Source organism: Zophobas morio, unplaced genomic scaffold (assembly GCF_036711695.1).
Source record: "Zophobas morio isolate AGI-343-1 ecotype UQ-CSIRO unplaced genomic scaffold, CSIRO_AGI_Zmor_V1 ptg000011l, whole genome shotgun sequence".
NCBI lineage: Eukaryota > Metazoa > Arthropoda > Insecta > Coleoptera > Tenebrionidae > Zophobas > Zophobas morio.
Genome location: NW_026972116.1, coordinates 7,110,434 through 7,126,435, shown reverse-complemented (window position 1 = coordinate 7,126,435; position 16,002 = coordinate 7,110,434). Strand labels below are relative to the sequence as shown.

The window sequence follows — 16,002 nt, the reverse complement described above, 5'->3', positions numbered from 1 at the left end:
TTAATTTTCATTTTGCGCGGTGAAATTGTTTGATTTTAAATAAAAATAATGTTTTCGGTTGAATATTTAATAAAAAATCATTCTCTGTGTCACGACGCTAAACTTTTAGTAAAAAATTTAGGGAGAGTCATCCCAGATTTAATAATAAAAAAAGTGTTCATGGCAAAACGGGAGACTTTCACATATATTTTAATAGACGCAACACGTGCGATAAATATTCTTGGATGTGCGGTTGTGAAAAAAATAATAAATTGTTTTGTTTTGTGTGTCTCCTCAGTAATGAGTTAAAACCATTGCCCTGGATTAGGTAATACTAGTGTGGATGATCTACAACATTTAAAGGAAAGAGCAACAAAACATGAAAGAAGTGCGAGTCATTTGCATCATTTAGTGGAGTATAATCTTTAGGGTAATACGCCGATCGATTGATAATGTGTATAAAATTTTGTGGGGTGTTCGAACTTGCTTTACGTGGACATGATGAAAGTAGGGAATTACAAAATCCAAGTAAATTTCGAGGTCTGAACTAGACTCTGCTTTATCAGATCATTTGAAAGACGCAACGGTTTTTAAAGGAACGTCTAAAACTGTCCAAAATGAACTTTTAGATGCCATAACGTAAAATTTTGGCTGAAGGCAAAAAGGTATGTGGACAAATACTTTTTTACTTTTATTGAATATATTTTTGTATTTATTTCCGTCAGACAATTCGTCTATTAATTGGTAATAACACCCTGTTTTATATCTTCATATTTAACTCATCAATTAAATTATGTTCTCCCATTTCAAAAGGTCACGAGCCTCCACTGGTACAACTCAACACTTGTAAACAATGATTAAGTGGGATTATGTACCAAAAAGTACATTGTTAACGAAAGTATTGTTCAATAGAAGTAGGAAAATGTACGTTTGTTGGTTAATGTGTGTGTTAAGTTAGTGTCCTGTGATGTGAAAAAAAAAGGCAGTTTTCAGCAAAACTGGTCTTGAAACTATACGAAGCTCCGTCGAAACATTTGATGACAAAACCACATCTAAACTGTTAAAAACTCACTAACTTTTTCATGTAATAAAACTTAACGGGTTGTCAGAGTATTTTTGCCTGCTTTAACACTGAAGTCACAGAATACTGCTTTACTAGTCATTATTTCTAAACTTTTTTGCGCCATGCATACGGACGGGTAATTTTGTAAAAAATAAAATTAACTCACATTTTAAAATATTTTCTACTAATCCTAAAACGTTTATTTATATAACTTTTTGCATACGATATTATAAAATAATCCCATAATAATTTACTTTAAATATTTTTAGAAATAGGTATTATTTTGATACTACACATTTAAAAATACTATATATATTTTTTATAAATAAGAAGTTAGAAGGGGGGCGGGGCGGTCTATGTTGTAGATGACATATCCTGTGGATGCTCAAGAAACCGTGGTATGAGATGTACACTAAACGAAGAACAAAACAATTTTTTTTAGATGAATAATATATTTAATATAAATAACTACAAAATAATAGTAACACAGCGTTTCCACTACATACTGGACACCGAGTTCGTTATTGTACTCTCCACATGAGTGTTATTTACTTGCCATTATCTATGAGGTAGTCTTTACAAAACTAGTGGCAGTAATAAACGAACTATGTATATGACTAAACGGACGATTCATCAATGACAGTAATAACACGATTGGGAAATACTTTCCACTTGGAATTGTTCACCCCAACCCCATTCTCCTCCTCGGTGGTGTCTTCGTTTTGTGCAAGTTTGGACCTGGCTAGCGACCACCGCCTACCTTTCCTGTCCAATATCACAGGCATTTCCGCTATTAAGTTATTCTCAAATTCACTAAGCATTAAATAATTCTCTACTTTATTACACGAAGTGATACAGTCTCCTATGTAGTCTAAGTCGTCTAAGAGATTATCGGGAAGATCCATGTCAGCGATGCCCTCTTCGGAGATGCACGTCAGTTCGGGCTTGTCATTTGACACGATTATATTGTCCATGAGGCCGGGGGGCTGGTTGGGGGCCAAATCCGCCCCCAGAACCAGCGCCGCCGCCGCTGCCCCCGCAGTCACTCCAGCGTCGTTCTCGGGTTCTTGCGAAAATGACAGCTTGCGGCGTTGAGGGCACGTTTCAGAGACACACAAATGGCGCGTTCCGTTCTCTCGAGTGTGTTTGTGTCTCGATATTTTTCGTCTGTGTAAGTCGATGAGGAAGAGGGTTAAGCTGCCCACCAGGACGCAGGTTGAGCTAAAGTAGTAGCCGGCACGGTCGCCACATTTTTCGTTCATGTAGCCTGTAAAAAAATTATGAAGTTTTAAGAGACTGCGAAGACGAGGGGTTGTTACCGGAAAATGGTACTCCTATTACGATGGGTATTGCTTGGGAGCACTGGACGAAGCCCCAGGTCCGGGCGAAATTCCGGGCACGGACTCTTTCGTAAGTGTACATTTTGAGGGAGTAGTGATAACCTCCACAAAATATACCTGTAAAAAAAAACAAAATTGGGGTATTTTTTATTTAATTAATTAGATAGCGCTGTAATTCAAAAGCTGTCAGAAACTTCAATCTTGGCTAAGATATTATGGAAAGTTTCAGTAAAAGTTTTATTGTGTTGTGTATAACATCATCAGATTTTGGTTGCCTTTAATTTATTTAACATCATTCAGGTTTTATATTAAATATATCTACATGAGTGTTTAAACTTATTAGTATATATCACAGAATCTGAAATTTCGAGCCACCATAATAATTTTTTTTTCAGAGATGATTAAATGTGCCTTGTACCTTGTGTTTGAAGAAAAAATCTCAAGTTCGCAGCTGTCGTATTTTTTCGATCTCATTTGAAAAATCAATATTTAACGTTCATTTGTTTTGTCTACGACATTCAATTTTTTTAGGACACTAATATGTATTTTTTCAGAGGTTTTTGTAGTTTTTTTTCTGAATACATTAGTGTCATATTTTGTTAAAAAGTTGTGTCAAGTCGGCTGTGATGAATTTATTAAGATAATTTTTGCGTATACAAATCTAGTTACTTCATGTCAAAATTTATTTTAGCAAGTTTGACAATTTTTATAGCTTCTGTTAGAAGTATTTAAATTTGAAAACTAAATTTATTCTAAACGAAAATATTGATGTAATAAATGTTTTTATTGGAAATAACGGGCGTATAATATAAATATAAAGGGTTATTCAGCTAAGATGACCCATCCGAGTCATTTAGGGTGACAATCCATAATATCGATTAGAGTTCTTGTGGATTTCACCAAATTTTTAAAAATTAATTTGAATCCAAGTTTGCCTTCAACTATCAGTAATTTGTCAAATGAATATAAACAGGTTATTAAATTTGAAAGAAAGTCATAATAAAACAAAACTGAACTAATTAAACAAAGATTCCATTCTTTTCGCTCTTTCTGTGCATAAGATCTTCTAACTCTTGTAAATACTAAATAGTGCGAAACCAAATGATCTGCAAGCTTCCGATATACGATTCGGACGTCCAAGAATATAATTAAAGAGTATTTGGTAAACCTTTTATTAAAAAACTCTCCGTAAAAAATAGTCTCGTGGTGTGAGATCCGGAGTTCGAGAAGGTCAAGGATGAGTAGAACCTCGTCCTATCCAAATATCATTAAATTGTTGCCTCAGATATCTTCTAAAGATTCTGTAATTGGAACCAAAAATCTCTCCACAGAGCAAATGGCAAATATTCTAGTTGAGGCTTTAGGTAATTTTGGGATACCTACATTTAGATAATTTACTCTGTTTAATCTCTACAATTTTTTGATGGTTTTACGACAATAGGATTATTAGTGCCAATATAGGTACCCAACAACTGGCGGCCTACAACATGTGATTTCACTCTTGTGATTTCTTGTGGCTACATAATTATAAAAAAATCAATTTATGCAACACCCTTAAATGACTCGGAAGAATTGCGGAGTACGATAACAAACAAAATTAAAGAAATTTATAATAATGCAGGTGTTTTACAAAATTGGCCAATGCAGAAGGCGAAGGGCTAGGTTGTGTACAAGGAGAGGGTTTTCACGTCCAGAATTTGTTGTAATTTAAAGTTAAAATTGTTTAATAATTCAAAATGTAACAAATATCAGACCCTACAGAATGTTCAACTGAATTATACAGAATATTTTCTTATTGTTGTTACAGAAAATTTCAATAAAATGACATTTTCTTGTTTTCTTTTACTTTCTAAAGAATCAAAAATTTGCTTGGGGAACTGTTGTAATGAAGTTATTTTTCTATTAACTATTATGATTTTGAATACTTCCATTTATTTTTTTATTTTTAAACTAACTTGTCAACACAAAACATTTGTCACTTGCTAACAGCTGTGGTTTATCAAAATATTCTTCAGCAAGTTATGTTGTCCTCGGAATTACCTGTTTTTGGTAATAATTTTGTATTCCAACAAGACAATTTTCCAATACATACGGCGCATGTAGTTTAAAATTTCTTGAGAGAAAATCAACCTTAGATTGTCCGGCTAAGGGTCGAGACTTAAACTCGATAGAAAATATTTGGGGTATCATGGCCAGGGAAATTGATAACAAAATTTTGCCACAAAGTCGAGAAGAGTTAGTGCGAAGTATCGTCGATACATGGCATCAAATACCGACTGAAGTATTGTCAATGCCAAATCGGCTTCAAAGAGTCGTCAATGTTAATGGTGCGGCAATTAAATATTAATGTTAAATGTGTCTAATTTTTATTTATTAGTTTAATTGATAATAATAAAGATTTGAAAATTTTGCAGTAGTACTGATTTTATTTTAACTAAGTAATTTGATTACACATAACTTTTGTTGAGAAGCTGTATCAAATAACTGTGTAAACGTTCGAAGTATGACAAGGATCAGTGTTTTCTCGGAAAATATAACGAAGAAAAGATCCGACACGTGTCCCACACTTGTAATATTTCCAAGATCAACCCTGCTCTCTTCAGCAGTGGGTTATTTCAGACAAACTCGCGTCTTCTACAAGTTGGCCACAAGATCAAGGAAGAACTGGAACTCATTAAGCCGACTCTGATCTAAAAAGTTCGTGAACGCATAATGTTTCTAGTAGCTATTTTTGCAGTCTTCCCGACACTGATTTACATTACACTAAATAATGTTTTAGAAAATTCAGTTTTAAGGCAAATTCACAATGCCAAAATTCTTGGAAACTTCAAAAGGGCCGCGACTGTACAGAGCTGTCGAAGATAAGAATTTAGAGTTGTAATATAATATTTAGTTCTCTTTTGTTACAGACAGGACTCATTGGCGCGTTACATATGAAAGCGTAGACTTCAATCAAACATGTAAATGAATCACCAGGTGGTGGACCCTAAATGTCAGAAGAATTTAAATAAATACCATAATACTTGACACATGGATACTTATGTGGAATTTTTAAGTTCTTCACGAATATCGTGAAGACTGTAAAAGGCTAAATAAAGTTTATGCATTTTACACCCCTAACAAACTTATCATGTAATCTCGAATATTGTTAAGCACGTCTTACTGCAATGTGCAACGTCAGACGTTCGTTCTTTTATTATTGTTTTAACATCCTGTATGAATTTTCCCTGCGATAATCTGTAGGTCCAGGAAATGTTTTGATCTCATACTTTATTATTTCCTAGAATTTTGCTTTTCATTCATCATTAAATTAATAAAAAAATCAGATACTGAATATCAAAAGTTTAGTTTATTATAAATACATATATTTTTAAATTTTGCCGTCGTACTTTTTGCTTTTCATAAAGATGAACTATTTTTATTAATTCAGTCGTAATGGAAAGTTTAAAGTTAGAATAACTGCATATTATGTAATAATGAATCGAAGGTTGCATTTGTCGAAAAACCGCCTGGAATTGTTTACACAGATCATCCTTCAAGTAGTACTTAGTAGTACTTTCGACAAAATTTTTTTAGAATCTAAAAATAATCTGCTATGAGTTCTGAATTTTTCAGTTACTTAAACTGTAGCGGCGGGCAAATTTAATAAATTTAATATGGGCTTGCTGTCATTCACAGCGTACCTAAGTAGTTACGTATATATACGGCAAGAATCCCCCAATGTTTATCTTGATAATAAAGTTAACAAATTTATTTAAAAGCGCAGCATGCTGTACATCTATATATCTTCCTTTTCCTGTTCATTTATTTAGAATTCATTAATTTTATTCATTGGCGTGTCGTGATTTCCTGCGGCAAAAACACTAATGCACAACTAATTTTTTTTCCTCTTAAGTTGAACGTCTCATTAATTCAAAGTATAATAACTATATACGAATTGTAAGCATTTGTTCTACTTCCATAATTTAAGTTTTTAAAACCCTTAGTTTAGTTACATTATTTCTTAAGGAATTTCATTAATTCCTTGTTTAGTTGGAATTTAAACTGTGTAGACGTAGACGCCAGTTTATCAATGTAAATCACGCATATCGTGAGACTTAAATAACTGCAATTTGTAGCTGCTTTTCTTGCTGTAGAATTTCGGAACCGTGCGCGGTAATCTTCACCTTGATATAAAACGCAATATGTATCCGGCTTTTATTCAACTGATGAAGACTGATTACGGAGATCATAAATTTAATTGTAGCCCCATCCCGTCTCACCGGAAATGAAGACGATAGATATTGTTAATCGGAACCACCCCCTTTGTACATATTTTTTAAGGTACATAACTTCTAAGAAAAAATATTGCATTAACCCCTAATACCAGCTGTGCAAATATTAATGTGTTATTTTATTGCATTTCAGAAATAGTTTTTTACTTCCCGAGCGTAAGCTAAGGAAGTATATTAATCGAGTTTATCGGACGAATGGCCACTTTTCCCCGTTTCCGTCTGCCTGTCTGTCTATCTGTATGTTTTGAGTCAACACACACGTTCAAATCAAACAAATTTCGACGCGAAATTAACTAAAGTTTGTTTTTGTTGCTGAGAGGCCATTTTTCCCTTTAGTTATCTGCTTTAAATATACTTTACATTGTCCGTAGTTGTGTAATTTGCACAATTCCTTGCAATTTGCACAAAACAAGCATCGCAAAACCTAATTAGAAGCGGGATTTGTTGGACTTGTACTTCAGCAGCGAGGAAAGTTTTGTCTAAAAATAAACTTCGACCAATTTTTATTTCCGGCAACACGATCAAGTTGAAATATAAATATAAATATAATATAGTTGTTTCCTATATCCGTAGAACTTTGAAGTATGTAATTTCCTAGATCAAGTGAGATGAAATACTGTATCCATAACACAATGACAAATGAATAAAGGGTTTAATACGAAATGAATTAATTTCTACAATTTTAAAAGTGATTGAGGAGAATATTGTGAAATATATGTAGCCAAGATTTTCTCTTACACATAGTTTAGCAAAAAATGTTAATTCTCCACCCTCTTTGTATAATTCTGACGGTGTTAGAATAGTTTGTAGACCAAATTTTAAATTTCTCACCATAAATCCACGCAAACATCACATAGGCATGGTAGTTCCCGCTCACAACCGTGAAGGCCAAAATGGACAAGCCACACATGAAGACGGCAGTTTGGCACAAATATTGTCTTGCTATCCGACATTCCGTCGAGTTGTGTAGCACCAAAGTACTAAAAACAACGCATCCTACCGTCCACGCCAGTCCCAAATACATTTGCAAAAAAACCGTCGAATCGCCCAGACCTTCCACTTCCGCTTGATACGCCAAATAAAACAAAGGTGTATTGATTCCAAAGGCGCTAATTCCAGTCGATATCAACAAAATCCTAACAGTCTTGCTTTTCAAAGTACTGAAATCGAAGAACGGAATCTTATCTTCGATCTTATTCTTGTCCTTAATCTTGCGCTTTTGGTTCTTGATGTGAAGGATGGCACGTCTTTGCGGATGGTAAAGTGAAGCGGAGCGGTAAAACGTTCCCAGGATGAAGGTGACAGAGATGGCCCCGGTTACCACCTGGAGTCCGAGTCGCCAGCCGAGAGCCCTGCACAAAAAAGAGATTTAATTGGATGTTGTGGTTAAATCCTTAAAAATTATTGCCTCGACGGCTCTCTACGATTCCGGTCAAGCGGAAGAGGCGGCTCGGTAAATCAGAGGCATTCCACTTGGTGGATTGAGCCAGATAATGCCAATCCAACGGCGAGACTTTTGCCATAAACGCGCGCCATTATGTTCTACACTTCGATGCGAACGCATTCATCACCATTCGCTCAAATGTCGAGATTTTGTGTCCTTACATGGACAAGCAGAAACTGTTATTATTTAATTATGGGGTATTCAGTATAATGGTGCGCATGAAATCCTTTTGAAGAGTTAGGAGATCGGAATAAATAAGGCACGTTAAAAAAGCGGATAGAACTCTTATTAAAATATTTATTCGCTTTGGCGGTCAGATTTTATGTAAGAGAGAAGCCAGAGTTTAGATTGCAAAATTATTATCTTGTATCAATTTATCAAACGTAGTAGTGTTACAAGAACTATATTGATGGGGAAAAGTCCAGTTACGTTAATTTGATGATATTAGTGTCATGAGGAATTTGATATACCGGATGTTTCTTAATTGTGGATTGCCTCTGGCTTTATCTCGATGCCGATTTTTTTCATGGAGCGATGCGTAATATGTTCTATAACAGACATATTATTTACTAAATTTGCTCAAAAGAGGTGAATTTTTTGAAGCAGTAAACGCAAATGCTGCCTAATTTTCATTGTAGGTATCTTTGAGTGTAAGTATCTTATTAATGTAGGTACAGAGTTGACCATTTTACAAATTTTTGAAATTGTCGACAAATTATCACCTCATCTTAATAGTTACGGGGATTTGCTTACTAGAACTATTCAGGATAAATTCGTCAATTAAACGAAAACTCTTTATTTAACTACGATGTTGGAGATGGTTAGGATAGTTTAGATGAGAGAGAACAAAATTTTATTAACATCTAATGATGAAAATATGTTCCGCCTCTGGCTGGGATTTTTATCATCAGCTAGGTTATATGAAAGTAGTTTGGTTAGCAAATTCATTAAACACCAAGAATAAAACTGTCCTTATAAAAGTTACTAAAAGTTTGTGATTTTGTTTCATATTTATGAAAAAAAACCTACAATTTAGGATAACGATACATTTTTGAATATGTTTGAAATTGTTTTTTTGCAACCACCATTTTCATCATTAGAATTTAGAAAATAATAATAAGAAGAATCATAACAATTGTTATGTTGAAAATAATAATCATTTGCAATGTTTAACAATGTGGAAACTCAATCTCTGCAAGTTTTGTTACAATGTCAGTATCTAATTTAACGATTCAGGACATTTTTGAGTTGGAGAATGAGAATTAGAGGTTTCAGTTCAAGAACCAACAATATTTGAATACAAAATATTTCCGCCAGTTTCTAGTAGATTTATTTTGATTTCTATGACGATTTTCTAATAAACAAATATGAAGACTGCTTCCTTGTGTTTGATGTTCTAAGATTCCTGGCAATGTGCCGTCGTTTTCGTGGTTTTTAATCAGGAACTACAACACCGAATGCTCTGAAATGTTGCAGATGTTTTAAGGCTATAAAGAGCATCAGAAATCTTTAGTCAAAATATATTTGGTTATCCCCTCCAAAAACTTGATGACGTCAGCTCAAAAGTTTGCCCAATAAATCATATCTAAAATGTACAAAATATGATGAGTCTGTACTTGTGATCTTTCACTCCATTCATATTTTTTGGATTTGCATATGTAGGTGACTCAAAAAAAAAGTAATGAATGCGTAAATTTAATTTACTGATTTACTCAGGAACTACAGAACCGAACACTTTGAAATCTTGCAGATGTTTTAAGATTAAGAGCATAATAAATGTTTAGTCAAAATATATTTGCTTATCTCCTTCAAAAAATTGATGACGTCAGCTCGAAAGTTTGCCGAATAAATCCTATATAAACTGCGAAAATATGATGAGTCTGTACTTGTGATTTATCACTCCATTCATATTTTTTGAATTTGCATATACAGGGGTGACTCAATTATTATTACTTATTTTATTGATTTAATCAGGAACTACAAAACCGAATTCTTTGAAATCCACTGCGAAAAAAAAACATAATAAGCATGCAGTCGTCATGTTTCCGACAGCGAGGAAAGTACTGTCTAAACTCTTTAGACTAATTTTTTTCCCAAAAATTTTGACTTAACACGGATTCATAAACTACACGTGGCGGACTATGTTATTTTATAATATTTAAAACCCATTTACTGTGTAGAATTTTGAGGTGACGTCATCACATTGTTAGTGGGGATAATTAGACAAAGTTTAGTTAGCATTTTACTATTTACATGAAATTCATAATGCACATATAAAAGTTGACAACAATCGGTCCTGTCGTTTCGGAGATTATCAATCTAAGAAAAATCGTCACGGACAGGGGACAGACAGGCAGACAGACGGAAACGGGAAAACGATTTTTTCGTACTCCAGGGGTCATGACTGATCGAGAAAATATGAAAGCAGCCAGTCACCCCACGGAATTGATTCTTTAGTTTACGTTCGGGAACTAAAAAGAGTTAAATCACTGGGGTGAAAAATCAGTGTAGAAAATTGCATAGAAAAACTAAATTACAATGTTATTCCAGCATGGCCAACCGAATTCGCAAAAATATCAAATCTAGAATACGAGAATATCTAATAATAATAAGTTTGTCAATAACGCACGGAACCCAATCATAGTGATCTTAACTTTTGAACATCTATTGGTTCTAAAGAAAAGTAAATAGAAGTAAAGAATTTGTTTTACCAGACGGTATTGTGATATGATTTGCAGATTTATTCAGCAGTATTTATTCGTCGAATACATATCATATACTTCTCATTCTATCTAGGATAGTATTGACTGTGAAAAGATTAAAACCTAATGTTACCTCTGAACCGAATCAAATACTTGCATTTCTTATCACGGACTTTTTGCTTGTGTGAATCTCGTTATTTGTATAATCTAATTATTGCGAACTGCATCTTTCCAAATCTTGAAAAATCGCTTTTCAGTTGTGATAGTAAATCAGACGCAACTAGCCACCGATTATTTTTTTGTCGGTATCAATTTTGCTAAAATCTTGCACACTATGTTTTCACAGCCATTATCATCCCAAATTATAAATAGCCAGCATAAATTTGTTAAAGAAAGATTTACTAGCAGCAATTATTAGCAATACCCGAAATTGACTTCATTATTTTTAGGAGAATTTATACACCTCTTTCTAAAGCCGGTCGATGTTGTAGATCATTAGATATCATTAAATAAGCTTTCAGAATTTGGTTTATGTAATAGCTTGATATTTCTTCTGTGGTGTGGATCTCAGTATATAGATATTAAATAAAACAAATAAATAAATAAAAAAAGTACCATGATCACCAATCTAGGTTGCATTCTTCCACTAGTGGGGTATAAAAATCTTGGGCTTACTTTATTTAATGGATTTATAAGTGATGTTACGCAAGCCTTTACAAATCACGTATTTTATACGCCCATTTAAAGAACGTTTGTAACCACCTTAACTCTCTACCGCTTCGCGAAACTAGGTACTACTCGTAATAATCTTAATTAATTAACTGCAATTAATAAAATTAAAATGTTCGTAAGCAGATGTAATATCATGATCTCTTCTCCTATAATTAATGCAACTATGTAATTAATTTAAGTAACAGTAACCGTAGATACTTTTTTGTCATTTTATTGCCCATATAAGTAACGGTCCTTGATATCTTATTAATTATTATTAAAGATAGAAAAAAAGCTAAAACTAAAGTTGAATGGTTCTTTGAGTAGCATAAATTAAAGTTATTTTAGACTATACAGAATGTTTTGTTTTCAAGGCATGGCACAAATAGAATACATTACATATTTTTACATATATTTATAAGCCACTTTATAGGTTTTATATTCATAGTTTATTTTTGAAATTTCTTTGCTATGTTGCCACGTTGTTCTAATTATTTTGAATTTTTTAGCAATGCAAGAGTTCACAAAAAATCGCAATCACGTTGTTTTTAGGATGTGTGTTGCAATATTTTACGGAGAGATAAATCAGAGGTAATTTTAATATAGGTACAGAGTGTTTGCAAAAAATAACTTTATAATTTTCAAACTGTACTGAATCTTCTCTGTTTTTTGTTCTCTTTCTCTGAATGTGTTGGTGTATCCCCTAAAAATTTAAACATCTGAATAACTTAATAATCAACTTTAAATATAGAAAATACTTAAGGAAAAAGAAATAGAAAAAAGAAACAGAATAAGATGCCGTAAGAAAATACAGGGTCCTCTATTTGAAAAACTGAAATACATATCGATATTCGAATATTCTTGTAATTTAATTTTTCTATAAAACCCAATTTTATTTATATCACAATAAAGCGCGTATTTTTACTTATCTTTCCAAGTTTTTCATGAGAACCTTTCCATTGTTAAAAAGTTCAAGAGAATTGGAATAGCATACGAACGAGGCATTAGAATTTCAAAAATAAACTATGGTTAAGAAGCGGTGAATCAGAATATATAGAGATGTACACAGCATTCTAGGTATTTGAAAAACTGAGTTGTGTGTCATGGTTTAAAAACGGAACGTTCTGTATAATTGAAACTAGTTTTAGTATATGGCCTCAAAAAATTGTACCACTTTAGTCTTAGACGTTTTTGTCCATTTCTAATAATTATTGAGATATTGAGGTGAACGCACAGTTTTACAAAAATGTCACTGGCTTTAGAGATCCTGAATGCTTGAAAATGTGTATAGTAAATTTTGAAAATTTTTTCATCTTTTATCTTTTATTATTTTTGTTATATTTACAAAGAACTTTTACAGGAACTTGGTTTGTGTTTTTACAAATTAGACGCGACTTTTCGAATGCTATCTATCTATATAAAATCAGTTTCAATGTTCCTAAAGTTTTATGTAGAGATTTGTTAACCTTCTTTTATAGCACCTCACATACGAACAATATCTTTATTCGTCAGACTATAACATGCATGTTTATTACAATAAAATGTGTAGATTTATTTTTTAAGACTTTGTATAGATTATTTTAAAACTGTTTTTGTTAATTTTCTTTCAAATTTTATGTATAGTTTTTGGATGATTGTTGTTATTATTTTGAACTCTTTTAAGCAATCCACGTATAGTTGTCATTTTAATTGGTTAATTTTGAAACTAACACTACATCGATGTATGACATTTTTTTTACCACATTAGAATGAAGAACATCCAGCCAGTCACATTACACAGACAAATTTATAGCTACACTTCGAATGCACTAACAAAATAACTCTAATCGACTCCATTACGGCAATTACATTCACAGCAAAATAAATTAGATAACAGCAAGAAAAAGTGATTTAACGCGCCTTAAACGCCGCCCGTTAAAAATTTACGACCGCGAACTCCTCGAGGGGTTAAGTCTTAATCCAATAATGTCGAGAATAATACACTCGTAAAAATCAAAGTTTTCAGCTTTTTAATGCTCTTCAATTTTATGACGTAATTTGAAACGGACACAAACCGATAAATTCGAATTGATAAATCTAATCCGATGGAATAATGCACCCGCCGGTATCAAATGAAGCAACAAACTCAACAATAAACTTTATCGACTTCGACTCCATTGTTTCAGCCAAAATCGATGTGTCGGAGATAATTGTTCGTGGCGTCATCTCACTTAATGCTTACCCTATAGTGCTTCTGATGATGACGGACATTGTGGCAATTCCAAGGCCGCTCCCTGACACGATGAAGATTTCGACGAATTCGCGGCGGCGCTTGAAGTACTGGGCCACCATCAGAGTGGAGCAGTCCCGGGTTATGCCGACACCGATGCCGACGACGGTGCCATAACTGAAACAATTACCACATACAAGTTGTAAAGGGTGCTTAATATCCAACGGGGTTTGCTGGTGTGCATATTACAGAGTTGCTAAAGTTGTTTCCGCAGAAAGCAGATGTGTTACTATTCAGACGTGTCAGTTTTTTTCGATGGGGGATATCCGAATGACACTAGATTCGAGAGTCTAGAATATCGATAACTTGTAGTCTCTAGAAATGGTATCACGTGGAAAATGTCATTTGAGTGTTGTTTGGTGGAGATTATGTTTTTTTAGAATGTTGAGACAGAGAGTAAAGATCTGTTACAGACAGTCTATGGAACTGATATGTATCCACAAAACTTAGTTTCTTGAAGCTTTCGAGTAGTTCTTGATGCCAGTATCTGATATACAGGTATTGTGTCTCAAATGAAAGATCAAATTACTTCAAAGCTATTACGGCTGTTAGAAACAAAATGTACGTTGGGAAATCTAAAAGGATGTTTAAGAACATTATAAACTTCGCTGTAGTATGTTTGGTTACCCTGTTCTTATAATTTTCATAATGATTTATCGTATTGGGGAAATATACTAAAAATTGATATGGATATATTTTCTACAAGCCCCAAGTCAATACTAGAGTTTAATTATTAAAATTTCTTCGGTAAAATTATTGTATCTAAATAATATCTCAGGGATCAACTACAAACTATAAAAGACGACTTTTATTTTTTAGGATAAACCGTATACAGGGTCGATAAAAAGTATGGAAGCGAGAACTATACTCGTAGTCAAATGTTCCGCTATTAAATAATGTATTTTTGTCTGAATTCGAAAATGTAACGCATGCATTATTTTATTTTTTCCCAATATGGTAAAATGAATTGTCAAAATAAAAATACTGAAAATCAGAAAATTGTAACCTGTCATAGTTCTGGCGTAGGACACTTTATTCAAAAATTATACTAGTGCCCAATCATTGTAAAAATGATAGAACTGTGGCTACATAAACTGAAATAAAGGTGCCAGAGTAATATATTGATTTAAATGCTGTTTCCAAATAATTTACAAAATATTTTAGAAATAACAATAGTCCGATTTAATGACTGAAAGCTTTTTGAAAAATTTAAATAAGAAATTACATTATTGAAAAAAGATCAAATTAACATCTAAAAGACAATAATTTTACAACAAATGTTCGATACGTATTCCATTTACCTACTTCTTGGCAATAGTAAATACGTTGCATAAAGTTTTCTAATGAATCGGTTAGAATATTAGGAAGAAGATCAACAATCACATTTAAAATTCTTTCTTAGAGTTCTTCGATGCTTTGTGGTCTATTAACATAAACTCGATTTTTTACATAACCTCACAGAAAAAAGTCAAGTGGGATAAAATCGGTTGACCTAGCTGGCCACTCATGTTCTCCCCTTCGTTCTATCCACCTTTCAGGGAAAGTTTCATTCAAGTAATATCGTACTTGACGTCAGAAGTGAGGTGGTGCTCCATCTTGCTGGAACCAGATGGACTCTGTAGGTAAATTTGGGTTTTCATAGTTGGGAAATATTTGTCTAAGTCGAGGAATAATAATACTTTTACAATTGCTGCACTTTTTGGTCTTCCGGTTCTTTGACGATTTCTAACATTAGGTACCAATTTCGTTAAATCTGCGCAATGTTTTTGAAACCGTTGACTTAGAGGCTTGTTTTCGATTGGGATTCATTAAAAATTGCTGCTACTTCAGTATTGCTTCAACGTCGGTCGCCATGGCTTACCATCATCAAGATTTCTATTCCTTCAGTCAGTTAACGGTGCCCTTTTTGCGTTTTATTGAAATATTTTTAAACTTGGATTAGAAGTTTGCTTGTCAATACACATTGACAAATCGAATACAATATTTTCAAAGCTGACTACAATTTTCTATTTTAGAATTTATTCACAATAAATAATAATTTATCATTTTATTTGTCGTTTTAGTTAAAAAAGTGTATGCATGTGTTACAGTTCCGAATTCAGAAAAATTCTTGTATTCAAAAATTGACGATTTGACTATTGGTGCTATTTAAAAAAAATCAAGTTAGCCTTCCATCTTGAAAACAAGTTAAGTCTAAAGTAAAAAAATAAATAAATAAAA

At 33.1% G+C, this 16,002-nt stretch overlaps 1 protein-coding gene across 4 annotated transcripts in view; it reads right to left on the bottom strand.

The window, feature by feature from the left end:
* Positions 1-1,209: 1,209 nt before the first annotated feature.
* The window catches only part of LOC135126740 (monocarboxylate transporter 12-like), a 301,612-nt gene continuing 286,819 nt past the window's right edge, over positions 1,210-16,002 (bottom strand). For all 4 annotated transcript variants that reach the window (XM_064052858.1, XM_064052859.1, XM_064052861.1 and 1 more), the window contains exons 5-8: positions 13,735-13,899; positions 7,488-8,008; positions 2,362-2,499; positions 1,210-2,309 (exon numbers count right to left, since the gene is read on the bottom strand). In XM_064052858.1, coding sequence (XP_063908928.1) covers positions 1,660-2,309; positions 2,362-2,499; positions 7,488-8,008; positions 13,735-13,899 — 1,474 coding nt within the window. In that variant the 3' untranslated portion in view covers positions 1,210-1,659. The remainder of the gene's footprint in view (positions 2,310-2,361; positions 2,500-7,487; positions 8,009-13,734; positions 13,900-16,002) is intronic.